Genomic DNA, 25483 nt, shown 5'->3' with positions numbered 1-25483 from the left:
GCCTGCAACATTGAGCAGGTAGCTAAGACAGGTGTTCATTAAGTCAGTGTAGGCTTACCTGTCTCCCTAAGGGCTGTTTCCTTACAAGCTTACATGCTAAAAATGTGACCTAATGTCCTGGTTTTGTATCATGCAAAATATATAGGTTAATAAATGTAAACAGATAGTAAGATTTTGGACACGACACATTTGATCATTCCGTGAAGAAATAATTTTTGCAGATGCTGCTTACAATCTAAGATTATTTCATTCTGATTTACTACCCTTTAGAAAATTTATACAGATATATTTTGGAGTGAATAGTTAGCATTTTTAGTGAAATATCATTCAATTCGTGTTACTTTACAAGCTTCTGTTTTATTGATATTAATATTGATTTGTTACAGGTTGTTGAAGAATTAAAAAACTTGGTCAAGTTTTATGAAGAATCGGAAGAAAAACTACAAATTGTGGGATTAGCTCTAAGCTCCAGGAAAAATCTGTGTATACATCCTGAGGTCTGTTTAAATGTCAGAGAACGATATTCAATTCTAAGAAATTCTGTCGTACACAAAAAATCTAAATGAAATTGATTCTAAGTATTGATTAAATTTTATGTAAACACTCTGATTTTAGATTTCTGAAGAATTTTAATAAATATAGATCATTTCACAAGGTTAAAAATATTCATTAAAGTTTTATGTAGAAAAAGGTAGCACTCAGTCAATTTGTTGAAAGTAGGATAATGCCAGGGGAGATAATCCAATCATATTTCAAGAAATAACACCAACATTACGACCGAAAAAAGGAAGCATCAAACAAAAGTCAACTCAACTAAACATAGACAAACTAAACAATTGAGCTGGATTTTGATTTAAAACATAGATGATTTTCACTTTAGTAGTTTATAATAACATAGTAATGAAGTGGGTGAAATTGTATTTTAAACAATATTGATGACAGAAAATTCCTGACACCATATTTTAAACTTTTACCTAATTTAATGCAAGTGTTCCTTGAATTTATTAATTTACAAATGCTATTGCAATATTGAAATACAACAAATCTATCTTTGTACACTTATATTTATTAATGCAGTTTACAATTTTGTTTTGTTACTGTTAGTGTTGTTAGATTGAACTATACTCTTTTTTTCATAAACAGGTGAGCCAGGAAAGAGAAGGAAAAAGTATGGATGGACTTTGTCATAAAATGACGTCATCTTTCATCCGAGTCAAACGCAAGAGTGATCCTACAGTTCCAGTTTGTGATTTCTACGAAGTAAGTTTGCATTCACTGTAAATTCAGAAATTATTGGGGAAAATGTGACAGGGTTTTTATCGCAATGAATTAAACTCGCAATTGGATTTTTAGCTCACCTAACCTGAAAGGTCAAGTGAGCTTTTCTCATCACTTGGCGTCTGTCATCCGTCGACCGTCGTCCGTTGACCGTCGTCCGTAAACTTTTACAAAAATCTTCTCCTCTGAAACTACTGGGCCAAATTTGACCAAAAATGGCCACAATCATCATTGGGGTGTCTTGTTTAAAATATGTGTGGCGTGACCCTTCCAACCAACCAAGATGGCTGCCATGGCTAAAAATAGAACATAGGGGTAAAATGTAGATTTTGGCTTATAACTCTGAAACCAAAGCATTTAGAGCAAATCTGACGGGGTGAAATTGTCTTCTAGGTCAAGATCTATCTGCCCTGAAATTTTCAAACAAATCAGACAACCCATTGTTGGGTTGCTGCCCCTAAATTAGTAATTTTAAGAAATTTTGCAGTTTTTGGTTATTATCTTGAATATTATTATAGATAGAGATAAACTATAAACAGCAATAATGTTCAGCAAAGTAAGATCTACAAATAAGTCAGCATGACCAAAATTGTCAGTTGACCCCTTAAGGAGTTATTGCCCTTTATAGTCTTTTTATACGACCGATTGAAAAAATTTTGGTCGTATATTGGTTTCACGTTGGCGTCGTCGTCGTCGTCCGAAGACATTTGGTTTTCGCACTATAACTTTAGTATAAGTAAATAGAAATCTATTAAATTTGAGCACAAAGTTTATGACCATAAAAGGAAGGTTGGGATTGATTTTGGGAGTTTTGGTCCCAACAGTTTAGGAATTAGGGGCCAAAAAGGGCCCAAATAAGCATTATTATTGGTTTTCGCACAATAACTTAAGTATAAGTAAATAGAAATCAATGAAATTTAAACACAAGGTTTATGAACACAGAAGGAAGGTTGGGATTAATTTTGGGAGTTGAGGTCCCAACAGTTTAGGAATAAGGGGCCAAAAATGGGCCCAAATAAGCATTATTCTTGGTTTTCGCACAATAACTTAAGTATAAGTAAATAGAAATCAATGAAATTTAAACACAAGGTTTATGAACACAGAAGGAAGGTTGGGATTGATTTTGGGAGTTGAGGTCCTAACAGTTTAGGAATGAGAGTCCAAAAAGGGGCCAAAATAAGCATTTTTCTTGGTTTTCGCACCATTTTTTTAGTATAAGTAAATAGAAATCTATGAAATTTAAACACAAGGTGTATGACCATAAAAGGAAGGTTGGAATCGATTTTGGGAGTTTTGGTCCCAACAGTTTAGGAATAAGGGGCCCAAAGGGTTCAAAATTAAACTTTGTTTGATTTCATCAAAAATTGAATAATTTGGGTTCTTTGATATGCGGAATCTAAATGTATATGTAGATTCTTAATTTTTGGCCCCTTTTTCAAATTGGTCTACATTAAAGTCCAAAGCGTCCAAAATTAAACTAAGTTTGATTTTAACAAAAATTGAATCCTTGGGGTTCTTTGATATGCTGAATCTAAACATGTACTTAGATTTTTTATTATTGGCCCGCTTTTCAAGTTGGTCCAAATCGGGTCCAAAATTAAACTTTGTTTGATTTCAACAAAAATTGAATTCTTTGGGTTCTTTGATATGCTGAATCTAAACATGTATTTAGATTTTTGATTATAGGCCCAGTTTTCAAGTTGGTCCAAATTGGGGTCCAAAATTAAACTTTGTTTGATTTCAACACAAATTGTAATATGGGGTTCTGTGATTTATGCTTAATCTAACCATGTATTTAGATTTTTGATGTTTGGGCCCAGTTATCAAATTGGTCCACATTGAGGTCTAAAGGGTCCAAAATTGAACTTTATTTGATTTCATCAAAAATTGAATTCTTGGGGTTCTTTGATATGCGGAATCTAACCATGTATATAGATTTTGGATATTGGACCATAATAGGTAATGTCCAATTTAAAATTTAAAGTTTTTAAGTTTAGGTTCTTAGACCACATCATTATGTTTCAGAAACCTGTGTTGTGTCAACTATTTAATCGCAATCCAAATTCAGAGCTGTATCAAGCTTGAATGTTGTGTCCATGTCCCCTGCCGAGCATCTGGTTTTTAACATAAATTTTTGTAAATTTTTAGAAAATATTTTCCGCTGTAATTACTGGGCCAAGTTCATTATAGATAGAGATAATTGTAGCAACAAGAATGTTCAGTAAAGTAAGATCTACAAACACATCATGATCACCAAATCACAATTTTGTCATTTATCTGTGTCCATTGTTTATTATGCACATAGACCAAGGCGAGCAACATAGGCTTTTGAGAGCCTCTAGTTTTATATGAATTAAATGGATAGTTTTCATTATAAAACTTATGTACATATACTTTTTAAAGTTCTTTAGTTTGTTCATATTTAGAAAAAGTTTACCTTATTTTCACTGCTTCCTTCCAGGAAGCAATTCCCCAACATATTTTCCGTATGCAAAGTGACCTCAGCATGACCCATCTCGTAAATTGTTAAACTACTATGGACAAAAATATAAAACTCAAGAAAATACTTCATACAATAAATGGTACAAAATTTTAAATTCCAGATTTATTTTTGCAATATCTATCTCGTCACAGTTGTCACAATAATAAAAGTTCATCTAAATTTCTGAATTTGTTTTGTACATTGTTACAATGCACTTCTAATTCTAATAACTATTTCTTTTCTATTCCAGAAATTTGATAAAGTAGGAAGACAAACTCCTCTACCAACAGGAATATATGGTTTAGTAAGTACTTATTTTGAAATTAGTTATTTCTTTTAATATATTGCAGTCAAACAGATCAGGTGTTATGAGGAAATAGAAATTAAGACTACATTCCTGATGCAATTTATGTAATAAGTACATGAAATAAATTGTTCATGTGTTGATTCAGATAGATGTTTACAGAATTATATAATGGTACTAAAAACTAAAATGAAAAAAAATACTTAAAATAATAAAATCTGGTATGATTGCCATAAAGAAAATTATCAGATCTGGTATAATTGCCATAAAAACAACTTCCCACCAGAGTGGCCATACACCAGAGGACAAGGCTGTAGGTCACTGTATGGCTTTCAACAATGAGCAAAAGCAATATTGTACAGTAAGCTATCAAAGGCTATTTTATTATATCATGAACAAAATGTAAAACAATTCAAACCGGAAAATCAGCGGCCTGACTTGTACTTTTAACAATGAAGAAAAAATGACAGACAACCACTAGATTATAGGTTTGATGAGTTGGGACAGGTACAAAAAGGATGTGTCGAATTGCATTATTTCAGTTGTAAGAACAATGTATAAAAGAAGTGATGTGATTTCATTATTTACTGATGTTTTAATTTTATATTTTAACATTGAAACTAGGGATTTACATCACTTTATAGATTAATTTTTTTATCATGAAGTTTAACTTTGGAAAAAAAATTGTTAAGACTTCATGTAGTTTTTTAATACAAATGTTCAACACTTTGAATATGAAATTTTAACCATTTTGAGTACAGGTTAATGATGTAGTATAAAACCCCAATTTGTATCACAATTTTTCTTAACTAGATATAGAGATTTTAACTCAATTCTGAAGGATCTGAATTTTTGTATTTTAGGATGAATTAAAAGATTATGGAAAAGATCGAGGATTTTGCCCTTATTTTTTAGCCAGATATGCTGTAAGTTGGTATTGATTTGATACAAATAAGATATTTAGAAAAATAAGCAAAATTTTACAAAGATTATAGGTCAGTTTTCTCATGTCCTAAGGAGACCTGTTTGACTGTCCTTATGATACCAGTTTGGTTTTAATTTAAGTTCTACCAAATTGTGAATTTAATATGTGTGTCATTTTAACATGATACTTTAATAGAAACAACACTGTCTCAGTGGTTTCATGTAATCATACTAGACAAAATCAGCTAAGTTTCCTGAATGTTACTGGCGGCACTTACTGTGAAGTTTAAATTTACGATTGGGTTCAGACAATGAAAGGACATTACAGATTATTGAGGATATTATTCTGACTTTTTCTGGTGGTAGCGCTGTCTGATCTCAAACAGGAGACATAATAGGCTATGTGTGAACTGTAGTTGCATAATGTATGACATGCAATGCAACATCACTGAAGAAGTTTCAGACATTGAACAGGCACATGCATATGATGTTTGGATGTTAATCAGCCATCAAGCAGTCAATGGTTATATATGTTTTGAAGTCTTACATGGAGTCAGTATGCACAGGATTTTTATATAGGATTCCATAATTATTTGTTTATTTTACATTTCAGATAAATCATGCCAATATAGTTGTGTACAGTTATTATTATTTATTAGATCCTAAAATCTCAGAACTTGTTTCCAGTGAACTTTCTAAAAAAGCTGTAGTTGTATTTGATGAGGCTCACAACATAGGTATGTATTAAAGTGTTATGCAGAAGATATTTTTTTTGTGTATTGTTTAAAACATATGCTGAGTTGTGTGTAGTAGTTGCATGTCAACTGGTTATCAATGATAAAGAGAGTGAGAGACATTTTGAATCCACCAGTTACATATTCTTGAACCAGATGGATTCATCACATGAGTTGAAAAGCAGTAGGCCAGATGCTGCTGTGAATTTATTATTATTCATTGAATACCAATTTTCGTGGCTATCATGGTTATCCGGGAACCACAAATTCCAATGTCCAATGAGTTACAAATTTTCTATAGGAATTTATGCAGACTTGGGCAAAAGCATGAAATCAAATATCCACGAAAATGCAAATTTTCCTCAATCCATGGATATTAATACCCATGAAAATAAATGAATCCACAGTAGTTGGTCTAGCTAATCATTGCATAAATTTTTTGAAAGTAAACACATTTATCATAGAACACTCATTAACATGTTAGATTTATAAACATATATATATATGTTTCTTTTCAGATAATGTATGTATAGAATCTATGAGTGTAAAAATCTCCAAACGGACGCTTGAAAAATGTCAACAGAATCTAGAAAAACTAAGTGAACATATTAAAAGGTAAAAAATGCATACAAATCAAATTATTTTTAAAAACAACTTTGTTGAATTAAGATGAGGCAAAACAAGCATGTGTAATTTATGAGGAAAATTGATGAAAATTTATAATGATCTTATTATTAATAGGACTATAACATCTAATAGAACTCACATTTGATATTCAGATCTCATTATAAAATGGCAGAAATGAATCTTGCAGTTGTGTACAATTATGGAAAGTTTATCATTACAAATGCAAAAGATGCAAATGATAATTTATGCACATATTTCTTTTCTTTTTAAATGTTTTGAACTGTACAAGATATATCTAAAAAAAAATATGATTTTAAATTGAAAAGTAAGATAATTAACTGGCAATGTAAGAGAACATATGTTGTGAGGATTTCCCAAGTTTTAGTTTGTTTTGTACATTTTTATAACCCACCTACAATAGTAGAGGGGCATTATGTTTTCTGGTCTGTGGGTCCATCCGTTCAAATGTCTGTCAGTTTGTCCGTCTGTCCACTTCAGGTTAAAGTTTTTGGACAAAGTAGTGTTTGATGAAGTTAAAATTTAATCAACTTGAAACTTGTTTGTATACTGTGTTAATGTATGGAGATCTATTTTTCAGAATAAAAGAATCAAATGCTGAAAGATTAAATGATGAATATTTAAAACTGGTACAAGGACTTAGGGATAAAAATTTAGCCAGGGAAACTGACCAAGTACTTGCTAATCCAGGTATTCTATATATTAAATAGTTTACATGAAATTGACTTGGTTATATTTTATTTTATAAATATGAATTAACAACTTCAACTATTTATACCCCCGCTTTAAAAAAGGGGGGGTATACTGTTTTACCTCTGTCTGTCCTTCCGTCAGTCAGTCCGTCCGTCCCATGAATATTTTTCGTCGCATTTTTCTCAGGAACTACAATACAAGGATTTCTGAAATTTGGTTTCAGGATTTATATAAGTCAGCTATACCGTGTGATGCGTTTTCAGATTCATCACTCCACAACTTCCTGTTTACCGAACACTTGCATATTTTTACACTATTAATATTATCCACTTGCGGCGTGGGTATCATCAGTGAGCAGTAGCTCGTAGTTTCACTTGTTTTTTTTATATCTCTTGTTTATTTCAAAACACCTGAAAAGAAACAAAATCAAAAAGTAATCTGAAATCTGATAGTGCAAGTGAGGCATCCATGTATTAAATTTTTCTATAAATGAACTTTATCTTATACTTATTAGAAAAATGAACTAAAAAAATGGGGTCACTGTTCATTTACACTCACAATATGCCTTCGAAAGAAGCATGCATTTTTGTTAATGTTTTTTTTCTTCTGTTGAACTAATAGGAGAAAAAGCGGTAATATCGAAATAAAAAAAGAACTAAATATCAGAAATCGCTTATATTTTACAATTATGTAGTTTATGTACAGCTTATTCGAAAACAATAATAAAAAATATAGGTCACCGATTAGTTAAAAAATATATTTCAATTTAAATGCCCAAAAATGGCATTTTTGCACCAAAGGGAGATAATTTGGAGCTTTTTCAATGATATCTTCATTTTAAAAGTCACCTGGGGCCAACACAAATTTTTTTTTGGAATGATCTTTGTACCATATGATAAAGTAACAACTACTAAAGGTAATTAATAAAATTTGTAATGAAAAATACATGTTTATTTTTTTTCTGAAAATCTTGTACCTCCTTAACATTACATACTGTAAATTAAGAAATTATTGGGAGGTTGACATTAATGCCAATAATGCAACTAGGTGACTATTGCAATAATAAGAACTTGCATTCTGATATATATATCTGATACATATATCTGTATGTAGATTTTCCTGAAATCGCAATAAACAATCACCCATATTTGTCAATACATGTACACTGTACTTCAAAAATGTAAATAATAAATGTATGCAATAATTTACAGTATTAATCAACTTGTACATATTTTTAAAATGGCAAGAATACTATCAGTATAAATATGTATGAAGGGAGTTGACCTTTGTTGAAAGAAACATAAGCTAGTATGTAGTTTGTCATGTATCATACACACTTTTATACCTCAAAAATGGTATTTTGACCCCAAAATTCTACTGTCTTAGACTATTGGATTAATTATGTTTGTGTCCTATTAGTTTATAAATTCAAACAAGCTATTTGTTTGAAAACATTCAACAGGAAAAATGTTCTGATCTACAGTTTTTTTAATTTTTACTTTCCTTTCAGTTTTACCAGATGAAGTACTTCAAGGTAAGTTGTTTACATGTATTTGAAGTTTGCTGTGAGGTTTTGATTCTGCATAGCTTCATTCACATATTTTTAAGTTTAGGAATACCTTTGCTACTGTATAAGAAAGAAGATGTAGTGTAATTGCCAATGGGACAACTCTTCTTATGATACCAAATAAAACAGGAATTTACATGTATAGGTCACCGTATGGCCTTCAACAATGAGCAAATCCCATACTCCATACTTGGCTCTAAGAGGCCTTGAAATCTGAAATGTTAAACAATTATTGTATATCTTAGCAGTTATAGTATACATTGTATTTTGGCTTTAATATTGATTCACTGATAGGGTCTTTGCATCGGAACTAAACACATTTATTTCTAAAAAAAACAGTTGTTGGCATGACACGGGTTATGTTCTTCTCATATATTTTATGATAGTATGATACTAAACCCCTAACGGGAGGGATTGTGCCTGATATTCATATGATGAAGACATAATCTTTCAATCAGTTTAATTGAGGTCTGGAGCTGGCATGTCAGTTAACTGCTAGTAGTCTGTTGTTATTTATGTATTATTGTCATTTTATTTTATTTTCTTTTGTTACATCTTTTGACATCGGACTGGGACATCTCTTGAACTGAATTTTATTGTGCGTATTGTTATGCTTTTACTTTTCTACATTATGAGATCTCATAAACATGTTTAACCCCGCCGCAATTTTGCGCCTGTCCCAAGTCAGGAGCCTCTGGCCTTTGTTAGACTTGTATGATTTTAAATTTTAGTTTCTTGTGTATTATTCAGAGTTTAGTATGACGTTCATTATCACTGTACTATTATGCATATTTTTAGGGGCCAGCTGAAGGACACCTACGGGTGCGAGAATTCTCGCTACATTGAAGACCCATTGGTTGCCTTCGGCTGTTGTCTGCTCTATGATTCGGTGGTTGTCGCTTTGACATATTCACCATTTCCTTTCTTAATTTTATTTTCTATATGAAAAATGAATGCTATGCACAAATTCGAAAGATTCACAGACTTTAGCCACAAAACACTTAAAAAGAGGCTTAACAAATTACTAAGAAGACAGTGTTTTTGCAATTTGCTATACCTAAAGCAATTCAGATCTTTGAATATTATGTTGACACTTGTCTATAACTAATGACTATATTGAATTCATTACATTTTTGGTTTATTGTCATTGGGTTGCTGTCTAATTAAAGTATGCCTAACATCTCCTTTTACTATTGTTAGATTGTGATTATTTAATCATATAAATTTTGTAAACCCTCGGTTGCATCTACAGTGAAACTCACTTTTTATCTTGAATATCATGAACAGAACATTATATTTCTTAGGATATACCTAGTAATTATAAACTTCAACTTTATATTTTAGAGAATGCACTAAGTAATTGTAATCTTGAACATTACATTTTAGAGAATGTACCAAGTGATTGTAATCTTGAACATTATATTTTAGAGAATGTAAACTTGTAATTGTAATCTTGAACATTACATTTTAGAAAATGTACCAAGTAATTACAATCTTGAACATTATATTTTAGAGAATGTACCAAGTGATTGTAATCTTGAACATTACATTTTAGAAAATATACCAAGTAATTACAATCTTGAACATTATGTTTTAGAGAATGTACCAAGTAAATACAATCTTGAACATTATATTTTAGAGAATGTACCAAGTGATTGTAATCTTGAACATTATATTTTAGAGAATGTGCCAAGTGATTGTAATCTTGAACATTACATTTTAGAAAATATACCAAGTAATTACAATCTTGAACATTATGTTTTAGAGAATTTATCAAATGATTGTAATCTTGAACATTATATTTTAGAGAATGTAACAAGTAATTGTAATCTTGAACATTATATTTCTGAGCATATACTTAGTAAGTGTAATCTTGAACATTATATTTCAGAGAATGTACCTGGTAATATAAGAACAGCGGAACATTTTGCAGCATTTATGAAAAGATTTTTAGAATATTTAAAAATTAGATTTAGAGTACAACATGTGGTGTCAGAAAGTCCTCCCTCCTTCCTCAAAGACTGTGTTCAAAAAGTCTGCATTGAAAGAAAACCTTTAAGGTAAAAAGTCTGCATTGACAGAAAACCTTTAAGGTAAAAAGTATGCATTGAAAGAAAACCTTGAACGTAAAAAGTCTGCATTGAAAGAAAACCTTTAACGTAAAAAGTATGCATTGAAAGAAAACCTTTAAGGTAAAAAGTATGCATTGAAAGAAAACCTTTAACGTAAAAAGTCTGCATTGAAAGAAAACCTTTAACGTAAAAAGTATGCATTGAAAGAAAACCTTTAAGGTAAAAAGTATGCATTGAAAGAAAACCTTTAACGTATATCTTATACTGATAAAGTCTGATTAACCACAGGGTTTCCGCTGGCGGTCGCCATTTTCGCAATTTGCGAAAAAATGATAATTTTGGCGATTAAAATTCGTCATTGGCGAAAGAATTTAGCGAAAGAAATATATATAACGATTTATTTTCACCCATCTTGTTTATTTACTTTTTTCGGGTTTCTCTGACTTTACCGATCAAACAATACTCGGAATTCACCTTGAACTCGTTAAGATTTTGACAGAAAATCAATAATCAGCTGATTGCATTCATAACTATCGGAGCTATCGACATCAAAGGACTAATTAATAAAGGTGTTTAGATTGTATGATATGACAAAATGATAGGGTTAAATGGCTTCTGTCACATGTCTCAATAGGGATTTTATTAACCACTTTGTGTTTGAAGCAAATTTTTTACGCTTCCTCTCCTTCTTCTAATGAAAGTCCAGAAAAGAAAATTGTTGTTATGACGAAAAATGTTCAAAAGCAAGAAAGGTCTCTGATTTAAAACTTTAGCATTTAACTTTCATTTAGATCTTTGATTTGAGTGGGTATTTAAAAGTCGTTTCAGTGACACACGTGTTTCCAGCATATAGTTTCACTTAGTTATGTAGTCCGAGATCCAGCTTGTCTGGCTAAACAGCCGTTGGACTTCAGAGTAATCTCGGACTTTTATTTACGATGGTCTAGAAAAGAAAACTCGTTATGAACAAATCTATTCAAAAGGTTGGCATGAGAGCAAGCCTTAAATGTAATGACTACACCTTACACGAGGGATCAATTCCAAGTGATAAGATGCTTCGTTTTGTTATAAAAAAAACATTTCTTAGTTAGGGGGGGGGGGGGGCTGGAAAAAAAATATATATATTTGTGTTACTTGGCGAAAAAAAATTATAAAGTGGCGAAAAATATATTGTTTTGGCGAAAGAGGTGGCGAAAAAAATAATTGACCCAGGGGAAACCCTGTTAACCATCAATGAAAAATCTGTTTTAAACTCTGGGTGATTTAGTGTTTGTGATAATGTGAAGGCAATTGCCCATTGTTGAATATGATAAAATTCAGAATGGAAATGGGGAATTTGTCAAAGAGACAACAACCAGAGCTCCAGATAAGAATTCACAAATTGGGTTTTTTACCCACCATTTTCTTATACAATTGGGTGATAAAGTTTTTTAATTGCATTATCAATTCATATTCACCCCTCATGTTAATATCAAATTGGGTTTTTCCCCACCAAGCTCCTTAATGTATTGTTTTTTTTCATCAACACAATATTGAATATTTAGGGAATATCAACCCCAGATTTTTTTCCATCTTAAATATGTTTCTTTCTTTGTTTAGCTATTTTACTTGGTTTAGGGTTAGGGTTAGGGTTATTTTCTAGCTGTTTCATTTGGTTTATTCACTGAGGAGCAATTGTAGGTTTAATTTGTGTTCCGTTTCAAACCTTCTGCCAGTTTTGTATTTTCTCATATAAACTGATACAAAATGGATATGTGTATTCACAGACACTCGTCTTATACCTTTATCATGTTTATATAATAAATTCGGAGACCAGTGCCTGTGTGTGTATTCATTAATTAACCATAAAATGAAAAAAAATAGTATATAAACTCTAATTATACTTGAATGTTTTTGTTTTATTCCAATTTTCATAAATCTGGGTTTAGTTGTCTTTTATTAGAACTTTTGGTTTCTGATGCTTTATCATGTCATAATTGATTTGGCCTTTCCCTTTTTCCAACTGATTTCGTTTTTGAGGAAACCCCGTTATTATCAGCAATGTTCTCGTTAAGATACGCACACACGCTTCCTAAAAACACTGACTGAGTCTTGTTACCATCATAACTTTCCCTCAGCTTTTCAAAAGAAGCAGAAAATATGCTTCTATTCAATATTTTTACCGGACATTCACTTTCGTTTTAATTCAATGTATGTTATGATAAATCCAGATGAATGTGAAAAAAATTTGACTACATGACACACGCTAATTGGATAAACGCCGAGAAGGTCGAAATGTTTTCAAAAACACGTGTACCTATTGAGCAATGGAAAACTCTAACAGGGACCCAATTCAGTTACTTGATGCAGGGATCTATTTTTAGAACGAAAGGAAATTTCCAATTATAAATATTATAAAAATAGTTTACGCGACGACTGTAACAGGGTAAATAACGCAAGTGGTAGCCAATAAAAGGGTTGAGAACTCATGGTATTGGCATACAATTGGGTTTTCCTTTGAATTAATTGGGTTATTGAACCCTGCAATGTGCAATTGCATTGGTTTTTTTATTATTTGTATTGCGTGATCACGCAAATACGCAGCTTTTCTGGAGCTCTGAACAACTGTACAAAAGAGCAGAAAACAGCCCAAAGCCACCAATGGGGTCTTCAACACAGAGAAAATCTGCACAAGGAGGCTGGCTTCAACTGGTCTAAACTGTAGATGTCCATTTTTTACTGTTTAACCTCTAGGATCTGCATTTGTAAAAGAATTGAATGTTATTGCTTATAATTATATTGAGAGAAAAAACGTTTACCAATACTCATTCCCTTCATATTAAAACGCTATACACAACCAAGGATGGAATAATCCAATTAGTTTACAAAAAGATGCATTGAATTTCAGTATTACATTTTCATGCTTCAAAGATGAAAAAACGAGTTATATCAAATTTTCTTTTTGTTTTCCCATGATGCATTGTTACACAGGAAGCACATGCTGTCATCAATGTTGCATTTTATTGGGTAATGAAATATTGTCTAGTAAATATAATGCATCTTGGTTGTTGTCAGCTAATGAAAAGTATTGATGCATGTAATATGATTATTTATATTTACAAATATTTTATCCAAAAAAAATAATTGATACTTGTTTAAATTATCTGATATATATAATCAAGTTTAGCAAAAAAACTATTTGTCAGTTCTAAAACTTTCTGATTTAACACACATTTGGAAAACTTCATGACTTTATCTGGAAGGAATACATGACTAAGTAATTATTATCAGTGATCATAAAGTTTTCAAACAGTATGTGTGAAGAATGTTTTGTTCATAAAAAAACCAACTGAAATAAAATATAAGTACATTTCTGTCTGATTTACTCTTTTTTTTTATTGAGAATTGAAAAAAATATGTTATAAACCAGTGCACATAAATTTCAGATTTCTGAATGACTTGTTTTTCATGTTCTTTGGTCCATACCTTTCTGATTTTTGTTGAGCCTGCAACTTTTGTTGCAAAAAACTCGACATAGGGATAGTGATCCGGCGGCGGCTACGGCGGCGGCAGTGTTAGCTCACTTCTTTAAAGCTTTATATTTTAGAAGGTAGAAGACCTGGATGCTTCATACGTTGTATATAGATGCCTCATGTTACGAACTTTCCGTCAGTCACATGTCCAAAGTCCTTGACCTCATTTTCATGGTTCAGTGACTACTTGAAAAAAAAGTTAAGATTTTTTGTAATGTTAAATTCTCTTTTATTATAAGTAATTGGATAACTATATTTGGTATGTGCAAGGTACTTATGCCTGTCAGACAGTTTTCACTTGACCTCGACCCCATTTCATTGATCAGTGAACAAGGTTAAGTTTTGGTTCGTCCATATCTCAGATACTATAAGCAATAGGTCTAGTATATTTGGTGTATGGAAGGACTGTAAGGTGTACATGTCCAACTGGCAGGTGTCATCTGACCTTGACCTCATTTTCATGGTTCAGTGGTTATAGTTAAGTTTTTGTGTTTTGGTCTGTTTATCTTATACTACTGTGAAAGTACTTTTATTCGTGGGGTACCAATTTTCGTGGTTTTCGTGGATGACTTTATCCACGAATTTAAGAGTCCAACGAAATAAACAACCGTTGTCCAAATAAAGACATAGAAAGATCCACATCGGTAGGTTTGACTACTGATATGGACTTGGTCTAGAGAATATATTGAATAACCTCATGTCTGAGAATACTTTAGTAGCAGTCGCAGAACTACAATGGAATGCAGGATTATACCCATTAAGTCTTTAATAACATAAACTGTACAACTTTTTATCTTTTAATTCTCATAGAAAATATATTTGTACGATGAAAGTCAGATTTCCGGTATTGATATGCTAGTAGGATAAAGTGTTCATTTTATGTCTTCACAGTTCTCGTACATATGGGAAATAATAATTTCATGCTAGGCTTGATTTTGATAAAGTTATTTGACAATTCAAGATATGTTTATAGCATTAGTTTATGTTACTGTTTTCTTTAGGTGACATGTTTATGGCCTCATTAACACCTTTGATGGTCTTATATCTGTTGATCACTTTATCATGGGTTGATTAGTGTTATTACTACGATTTACACGGGTCAATGTTTACTTTGCAATTTCCTTTGATCCAGACTATTTGTAACCTTCTTTTCTAAAGGCTTTAATTTTTTCAATTATTTTTTTTTTTTTTACAAAACTAAAATCCACGAATTTAAAAACCCACGAACATGTAAATATTGCTGAAACCATGAAAATTGATACCCACGAATTAAAGTACTTTCACAGTATATGCAATAGGTCTATTATAATTGGTGTATGGAATGATTGTAAGGTGTACATGTCTAGCTGACAGGTTTTTTAGTTTTGGTCTATTTTTCTAATACTTTATGCATTAGGTCAACTATATTTGGTGTATGGAAATATTTTATGATCTATATGTCGGTTAGGCAGGTTTTATTTGACCTTGACCTCATTTTCACGGTCCATTGCTAAGTTTTAAGTGTTTGTGTTTTGGTCTGTTTTTCTTTATTTATAAGCAATAAGTCAACTATATTTGTTGTATTGAAGAATTGTTAGCTGTACATGTCTGCCTGGCATGGTTCATCTGACCTTGACCTCATTTTCATGGTTCATTGATCAATGTTTCATTTTCTTGGTTAATGTTGAGTTTATGTGACAGTTGAAATAAAGCTTTATATTTAGGTCTATCAAGATAGTATCAAGGATTAGTAAAGAAGGCGAGACATTTCAGTGTGTGCACTCTTGTTTATAATTGTTGAGCATTTTATCATCCTCCTTACAATCTTTTTATTTAGATTATTTAGATATACTCTATATAATTTTATTTAAGATAGTTTATGGTATGTTTGTTATTTTCAGATTTTGTGCAGAAAGATTGAGTTCATTAATGAGGACACTAGAATTAACAGATATTCATGACTTTTCAGCACTCACACTCATATCAAACTTTGCCACACTAGTCAGTACATATACAAAAGGTAAATTATGTACATAAGTGTGTATATGTTACAGTGAATTTGTAAAATCACTGATTATGTAGAATCCCTGAAATTTTCAGGGATTATGTAGAATCACTGGCCAGTTTAGGGATTATATATAATCACTAAAATTTTCAGGGATTATGTATAATCACTAGAAATAACAACAGGGATTCTACATAATAACTGAAATGAAGAAATAGTTTTATTTATAAAGAAAATGAATAAGTCAAATTGTTTATGCTATGAAATCATATTGAAACAGCATTACACTATATAAACATAAATTGTAGAATGCTAAGAACAAAATATCAAAATGATAATTTGTTCTTTTTCAAAATGTTAAGCACAATATATTAAAATAATATGCTTCACATCTGTTTTTACCACATTGACAATATCCAAATTTTAGAAAACATATTCCTTCATATATCAAATCAGATTTTATGACCCGCCTGAGAATAAAGTGTTCAGCAAAAACAATTGTAAAAAAAGAGAATTAGCAACCTCGAACTGATTCGATCAATACACATTAATGATATAGTTTGTAGGGTTTTAATATTCTCTGGCAAAATCATAATGGCATTGTAAGAAATATTGAATTATCCTTTCTATTCATATGCATTTAATGAATGATATACAGAACAATTTCATGTAAAATAGGAAAATGTTTTTTGAAAAAAAAATGTTCTCAAGTTGCTGTTTCAGAGTCTTAAGGACTATGGGTAATTTTATTGATGGTACTCCAAAAAGGAAAATAACTTTACGTCATTGGTTGAAATTCAATTGTTTTGGATGTTTTGAACAGTTAGTTTTGGTGATAGCTGTTGAAAATATTACTCAGAATGCATTAGATTCTGAAACAACTAATTAGTCTTTGAAATGATGTATTCGAATTTTGAGATCCATGATTTTTTGTTGATCTTATGATTTTGCACTATCTGACCTAATGAAGATTGCAAAACAATTTCTTTTTGTAAGATTTTTTTCTTTTTTTTTTTATGCTCTGCATTATTGCACAAACAATAAAATCATGTATAAAACTATGCTGCCATCTAAGATCTCTATCACTACAAATCACAGAAAACATTGAAGCATATAGTTTGAAGGAGCAATTGGGTTACATCAATGAAACAGCAATTCTTTCATTTCCTTGAAGATTGATATACTGTATAATTCAGAAATTATTGCGATGATTTATGGAAAAAAATGTGACAGGGTTATAAACGCAATAATAAAACTTGCATATTGAAAATTTTTATATGAATTAAACAGGATTATTGTCAATAATGCAAAAATTAATAACGCATTTTAGTCTAAAAATGACCAAATCACAATAAAAAATGCACACAATTATTTCTGAATTTACAATAGTGATTTGGTCCTTTATTTTCAGGTTTTGTCATAATTATTGAACCCTTTGACGACAGAACTCCAACTATATCTAACCCTGTGCTACACTTCAGTTGTATGGATGCTTCTATTGCTATAAAACCTGTCTTTAATAGATTCCAGTCAGTTGTCATCACATCGGGGGTAAGTCATAAGACATTTGTTCCAATTACTAACCTCTTAAATGATGGTACACCAATAATCATAATTTAGTTGTATGACAGTAAACTTTAGATATAATTCTTTCATGCCATGCTCTATGCTCATTTTAAAATGGGTAGGCATTGTATTTTTCAATATCTTTATACCAAGCGACACCAACACAAATGTCAACTTTGATTTCCAGAGTTGTTCAAAACACAGCTGACTCTGCAATTTCAATTGTGACGTCAATTACGTGCAGCCCATGTTTTATTGGAATTACAACATGGCTTTGTTTCGACAGCGAAAGAAGAAAGTCATATTAGAATAATAAGTACAATTAAGTTTCAAGACAAAACACCAATATTTACAATGAAGTTTCAAGACAAAACACCAATAACTACAATGAAGTTTCAAGACAAAACACCAATAATTACAATGAAGTTTCAAGACAAAACACCAATAACTACAATCAAGTTTCAACACAAAACACCAATAACTACAATCAAGTTTCAACACAAAACACCAATAACTACAATCAAGTTTCAAGACAAAACACCAATAATTACAATTAAGATGGATCTTATTAACTATTACTTGTTCTTTGCTAGATTTACTATTTATTGCAAATTATTTTCCTATTTGCATACTAGTGTATATCTACAAAACTATCAAACAATTATTATTTATGATTCATAGAACAGTGAAATGAGATGTAGCCTTGAAAATTCCTTTATCTGAAAGACCCTGAATAATCTGTTTATATCATTGTTTCTAGGAAATGCAAATGACCTTGAATTTTGTTTGTTCTGTCTTCTCACTCTTGTAGACTGTAAGAAAACGTTCTAATTTCTTGAAGTGAAAGACCCTAGATAATCGATTTATTGCGATTTTCATAAGTAACATCAAGAACCGTGGCTTATGATGTCATTGTGTTCTTAGTCGACTGGACTGAGAAAAATGTCTCATTCCAGTACCTTGAGATTGAAATAAAGACCAAAAGCAATATATTAAGGAAAATTTTATCAAATAATCGGGTTTGCTTTATTTTTTAGACACTCTCACCTTTAGACATGTATCCTAAGATATTAGATTTTAGACCAGTAACCATGGCAACCTTCACAATGACCTTGGCAAGGACATGTTTATGCCCAATGGTAAGCTGAAATTATCTAACCATGGTTTAATAAGACCTTGCTATTATTTATAGTTGTTACTTTTTAACTACCTATATGATATGCCCTCTTCTGAAACTAGCAGATATCTAAACTTTGATCTAGCAGAAATTTTTCTAGGGCCTATTTTTTTCTGTAGAAAAAAATTCTAGTGAAAAAGATAAAATATTATTAGGAAGTATTATGAACTAATTTGTTTTTAAGAAGAAAAAAAATGTATTATAAACAAAAGTTTATAAATTAATTTTGAATGTTGGACACAAATTTACTACTTCAACTAATGAATTGTGATTTATAGTTTAAAAAGATTCAGTTCTGTTTTATTAAATGGATTGTAGTTAGTAATAACTTTAAATGTACACCCTTTAATCGACTAAAACCATGACATGCTAATCTTATTTGCATACTGTATTAAAACAGTGAATTATTTACTATCAATTAGATTCTTCAGCAGAAAATTGATGTCCTTTGGTATGTTTTAAGAAACATTTGCTTTGTATACTAGTTTAACTCAAATCATACACATATTGTAGATTATAAGCAAAGGTAATGACCAGGTTGCCATGACATCCAGATTTGATTCCAGGGAAGATGTAGGTATGTAGATCTACAAAAAAAAACCAATATAGTAAAAATAATCTTTTAGTATTTATGTTTTAAAATTGTGAAAACAATATTATATTTTTTTTGTCATCCCTCCTGCTTTTGTAAACAGTTAAATATGAATTGACATATAAAAATTCAAATGTTTCCTTTTATAGAAAAAAAGCAGACAAACAAATGCCCAAAGCTTAAAAATGGTTTTCGGTTATGTTAAAGGTCTAAGGGGAGGTAATTCTTAACATAACAAGGCAAAGTGTAACACAAATCAATAAAATGATACTGATTCTATTGATATGAAAGATGCTTTGGAGTATATAATAACCTTCATCAGCTATGTGTTATACAAGAAGTTAATTTGATTTATATTTTTTGATAATTATCTCCCTTTTTTGCATGATTTTCGAGTGAACTATTTACAGTGTGAATCTGCAAGTATGTGACAATTTAGAATGTGGGAGGATTCAAAATATGTTTTAAATTGTGCATTGTTACTTATTTGAATTTCAGATGTATGGTTACCTGTTAGTAGAGATGGCTACCATTTTATTGTTACTTTTTTTGAATTTCAGCTGTAGTACGTAACTATGGTAACCTGTTAGTAGAGATGGCCACCATTGTTCCAGATGGAGTAGTTTGTTTCTTTACAAGTTATGTTTATATGGTATGTATTGTATAGATAAAGGAGGCAAAATTTCATTATTTCAACATAAGGATTTCTATCACCAAATTTTGACTACAGAAAAATTTTGCTTTTATTTTCCTTAAATTTAAATACTAGATTCCACCATTTTGATGCATGTATAAATATTAACCATGTTCTTTGATCTGTAATTTGGAATCAAATTGATGTTGGGACCTTGACATCACAGTCTGCACATATTGATTTGATTTTTGGTTCATTATTGTATGATGATGGCAATTATAACAGATCAAGTTTGTGTCTGTCTGTCCCACTTCATATTAAATTTTTTGGTAGAGGTATTTTTTTATGAAGTTACACATGTTCTGTGTGATATAATCTTTCTTTAATTTTAATGCCAAGTTAGAGATTTTACCCCATTTTTCAGTCCATTGAACATAGAAATTATAGTGTGGATGAGGCATCTGTGTACTATGGACTCATTCTTGTTAAATTCTGCACTTATTTTATTTGATGGTTGATGTTTACCTGATTCACAATATGAATGTACAAAAGGTCAGTGTAGAATTTTACTGATTATTACTAATTTTATTTATAATTTTCAGGAAACAACAATTGCCAGTTGGTACGAACAGGTAGGTCAAAATACAAACCTTTAGGCTTATAAACTTGGGCAATATTTTTATGAAAACCCAAAGAGGCATTCCCTTTTTAGCTCACCTGGCCCAAAGGGCCAAGTGAGCTTTTCTCATCACTTGGCATCCGTCGTCGTTGCGTCCGTCGTCGTTAACTTTTACAAAAATCATCACCTCTGAAACTACTGTGCCAAATTAATCCAAACTTGGCCACAATCATCTTTTGGGTTTCTAGTTTAAAAAATGTGTGGCGTGACCCGGCCAACCAACCAAGATGGCTGCCATTGCTAAAAATAGAACACAGGGGTAAAATGCAGTTTCTGGCTTATAACTCAAAAACCAAAGCATTTAGAGCAAATCTGACCTGTGGTTAAATTGTTTATCAGGGCAAGATCTATCAGCCCTGAAATTTTAGGATAAATAGAACAACCTGTTGTTGGCTTGCTGCCCCTGAATTGGTAATTTTAAGGAAATTTTGCTGTTCTTGGTTGTTATCTTGAATATTATGATAGATAGAGATAAACTGTAAGCAGCATTAATATTCAGCAAAGTAAAATTTACAAAAAAGTCAAATGACTGAAATGGTCAGTTGACCTGTTTACAAGTTATTGCCCTTTATAGTAAATTTTTAACCAAATTTCGTAAATCTTAGTAATCTTTTACAAAAATCTTCTCCTCTGAAACTACTGGGCCAAATTAATCCAAACTTGGCCACAATCATTTTTGGGGTATCTAGTTAAAAATGTTTCTGGTGACCCGGTCATCCAACCAAGATGACCGCCATGGCTAAAAATAGAACATAGGGGTAAAATGCAGTTTTTGGCTTATAACTCAAAACCAAGTCATTTAGAGTAAATTTAACGTATGGTTAAATTGTTTATCAGGTCAAGATCTATCTACCCTGAAATTTTCAGATGAATCCGACAACCTGTTGTTAGGTTGCTGCCCCTGAATTTTGCTGTTTTTTATTATTTTGAATTTTATTATAGATAGAGATAAACTGTAAACAGCAATAATGTACAGCAAAGTAAGACCTAAAAATAAGTTATCATGACCAAAATGGTCAATTGACCCCCTAAGGAGGTATTGTCTTTTATAATCATTTTTTTACAATTTTCATTAAATTCGTAAATTGTACTAACATTTTCCACTGAAACTACTACTATCATTATAGATAGAGATAATTGTACAAACACATCATCAAAACACAATTTTGTCATTATTTAATCTGTATTCTGTGTTTAATATTAACATAGATCAAGGTGAGCGACAGGCTCTTTAGAGTCTCTAGTTCATTTTTAAAGGGGAAGGGTTAGTGTAATGTTTGAGTTTAAAAAAACTTAATTTTTGGCTGCAGTAATTTCTATTCTTTTATTTATCAGTCACTGCTAGGCCAATGGTCTCAACCCCCTGCAATTTCTCCCTCTCAGGAAGCACCAGTTAGAGCAGTTTAGAGCCTTTATTTATGGTCAGATTATGTTAAACTACCTTTTCATAAGAAAGATTTGGCTTTATAGATTTGTCTCTTTTGACTTTAATTTGTGATACATATAAATTGTTCTTACTATATTATGACTTGTGGTTTTGCATGTAATGTAAATTTTGGTTTATTGTTTCAATTTGAGTATGAAATCTAGTGTTAAAGCCTGCCTTGTGAATTTAAGATTTTTCAGATAACTTTATATACACAAGTTTTGTTTTTTAAATACTGGTAGTCAGCAACTAAATATTGTTTTGTTTAAAAAAAAAAAATCATTAGTAACTAATTAGGTCTAAATAGAAAAACTGGCGCTTTAGTTTACAATCCTAAAATAGGATTTTAAAGAAATTTTGTTTTTAATTTTATTTCTGTTAAAGTATTTACTAACCGATATTATTTGACCACCAGATCCTTTTTAGGGTTTCTTCTACAAAAGACTCATCAGTAATGCTCGAATCAAAAAGACCAAATAAACTAAGAAGTTGAAAAAGTTTGTCTTTGAAAGATAACAATTTTGTTTTATAAAATTAGAATTCATACATTTTTGCATGTAATCACACAAGTGTTTTAAAGATTACATGAATTGCAAAATCTATTAAAAAAAAATCTTACATGAATCCTGAAATTGAAGCAGAAAATGTATGTGCAGGTATTTTCAGTAAATAAAAACTGTTTATAACAAGACTTGGTTTTTATGCCAATGACCTGTACATGCATGCACTATCATAAGACAAGACTTGTTGTTTGCCATGGCTTTTTAATAGTTTCTGGTATGTTGGGTCGATGTCTCATCAGATTAAACTTCCTTTCCACTTATACTGGTATTGATTATCAAATGAAACTTCCAAAGAGATTGGAATTATCTCTTCAGATTAAATTAAGTAGTTTTGTGTCTCTTTTCTCTTGATGGTTTACATTAAATAGAACTTTTAAAATATCTGATGGGAGTAAGAATTCCACAGGAATCTTGTAAGGTAAACAACATTATTTTATGAACAGAAGGGCAAAGGCAGAATGATACCTTGACAAAACATTAGAACAGAAGAAGAATGTAACATGTTTAGAAAATCTTGCAAAACACTGCTGGGTATTCCTATAAACATTATGAAGGGAACCCCTAGGTTAAAGAAGAATAGTTCAGTGTATTAACAAGGACAAAAACATTGTTGAGTGCAGACTGATTCATTAACATTCAAGGGCAAATATAACATGCATGTTACGGACAATATCTGATTACATACACCCTGATTTGAATGCTTTGAACTAGACTGATGGGTGTTTTCATTTAAATTGTTTCAAATTTTGTCATGTCAAGGCCTTTTATAGCTGACTATACATTATTTGTTTTGTTCATTGTTGAGGGCCATACAATGACCTTTTAAATCCCTTCATTTGGACTCAAACAATAAAACCACATCTCCTTATTTTATATTGACATGATAAGTAAGATTTTTAGCATGCTAGCACTAAAGTGATTGTCCACAAGAAGATATTTCAATGGTCTTGTACATTATTTTGGGACTCCAATCCATCAAATATTTTGTCTTAAGGTGGTACCCAACACCTGAACTAAAATTAATTTGGCTCGTTTAATTTTCTTTAAATTTTGACAAAGTATTTACTTTGAACCTTTGACAAAAATATAAAAATTTCAAAAAATTTTAACCAACCGTTTAATCAGAAAAATTACACTGGTTATATAGCAGTTTGATAAAAACTTATTTTGATCATTGAGAAGCTTAATATTCTCTTAAGGTTCCACTAAAGTCAAATATAAGGACACTTCATAAACATCTAAACTTTGCCTGTATTTGTCAACCTATAATGAATAAAAACAATGTAATTAAAACGTTCAGTTGATTTTACAGAGTTATCTCCCTGTAGTGTTAGGTACCACCTTAATCACAAATACCATGTGTTTAGCATCAAATAATAATTTTAAAATCTTTGGTATGACTCAGTCTGGGATCAAGGCAAGCACTAGCACAAGACTATCAAAACACATTTAAATGGTTTTACACTTGTAATTTTTGGGGCCCTTTATAAATTTCTGTGCAGTGTGAGACAAGGCTCCATGTTGAAGATCTTACTTTGACCTATAATGGTTTACTTTTTAGAGATTCATCTCATTGGCACTCATACTACATCTTCTTATATCTATGTACTGAAATATGATACTCCAATATATAATCATTTGTTGGTAATACTCATTCAATACAAAAAAAATCGTTTATTTTGTTTGTATCAACTTCTCATTTTAGCCGTGAGCCAAACCAATGTTCTGTCATGGTTGCCATTTAATATTTTGCACCAAAATTTATTTTTTCTGGGATCAATGTTATCTGACCAATTACATTTGTATAACATAGATTTGCATGTTTTGTTAATGAGATCACCATACAAGTAAAAAAGTGTTTCATGATAGAAGTATCTCTGACATTGGAACAGCACTAAAACATGACTAGTGAAAAAGGCACAAGAGTAAACTAAATCAATTTATTTTCGAGCTGTATAACATTTGACGATGGTGGAAGATTAAGCAATGGCTGGGATAATTTGACAATGGCAGAAGATTATTTGGTGGTGAACCGTCATAAAACAAGTTGTGGAGATCCGTGTGTGTCTGAATAGTTTTGTACACTTTACAATTGATAAATACCGTCTGAAACCAATGCCTGCAACAATTTGTGTTGGTCAAGTTTTTGTATGTGGAAATTAATGGTTTGCAAAGTTGTCAAAAGAAAATAATCAAAAACCGCAAAATTGACAACTACATAGATTTACCAAAAACTGCAAAAGTACTTATGAAAGGTTATAATATATAGATAGGACAACATCAATTCTCTGGTGACTGATAAGATGAGGAACAGCAATAAAAGTACTATGATATTGATATTGTTGTTTTTTCTCGAATTTCGTGTAATTTTGATTGCTTCACATTCAAGTAAAAAAAATCCAAAGTGCATAGTATGGCTAAAGGGACGATTATTTTAATTGCCACTTGAAAATAGGATAAATTGGACAGGGGCAGAAATAAAGCTTTACATTAGACCAGACGCAAAAATGAGTAATGGATAGTCTATTAACAGAATTTTATCTTGTGTAATTTCTTTTCCAATTAAGATATATAAAATTTATTTTAGATTAATGTTATTCACTTGATAAACATTAGAGGTGTCCACATTGAAATGGTTAAATCCAACCAAG

General features: G+C 31.0%; 1 protein-coding gene across 2 annotated transcripts in view; it reads left to right on the top strand.

Moving 5' to 3' along the window:
- LOC134709967 (general transcription and DNA repair factor IIH helicase subunit XPD-like) overlaps window positions 1-25483 on the top strand; it is a 46391-nt gene that overhangs the window by 5857 nt on the left and 15051 nt on the right. For both annotated transcript variants that reach the window (XM_063570095.1, XM_063570094.1), the window contains 15 exons: window positions 387-497; window positions 1144-1260; window positions 4011-4064; window positions 4928-4990; window positions 5602-5725; window positions 6241-6337; window positions 6948-7057; window positions 8571-8594; window positions 10519-10687; window positions 16092-16210; window positions 17607-17746; window positions 18799-18900; window positions 19452-19515; window positions 20091-20182; window positions 20767-20796. In XM_063570095.1, the coding sequence (XP_063426165.1) occupies window positions 387-497; window positions 1144-1260; window positions 4011-4064; window positions 4928-4990; window positions 5602-5725; window positions 6241-6337; window positions 6948-7057; window positions 8571-8594; window positions 10519-10687; window positions 16092-16210; window positions 17607-17746; window positions 18799-18900; window positions 19452-19515; window positions 20091-20182; window positions 20767-20796 (1416 nt within the window). The remainder of the gene's footprint in view (window positions 1-386; window positions 498-1143; window positions 1261-4010; window positions 4065-4927; window positions 4991-5601; window positions 5726-6240; window positions 6338-6947; window positions 7058-8570; window positions 8595-10518; window positions 10688-16091; window positions 16211-17606; window positions 17747-18798; window positions 18901-19451; window positions 19516-20090; window positions 20183-20766; window positions 20797-25483) is intronic.

The sequence above is a fragment of the Mytilus trossulus genome, chromosome 3, assembly GCF_036588685.1.
Source record: "Mytilus trossulus isolate FHL-02 chromosome 3, PNRI_Mtr1.1.1.hap1, whole genome shotgun sequence".
NCBI lineage: Eukaryota > Metazoa > Mollusca > Bivalvia > Mytilida > Mytilidae > Mytilus > Mytilus trossulus.
The sequence above is the reverse complement of the archived record's forward strand: the minus strand, read 5'-3'. Positions and strand labels throughout refer to the sequence as shown.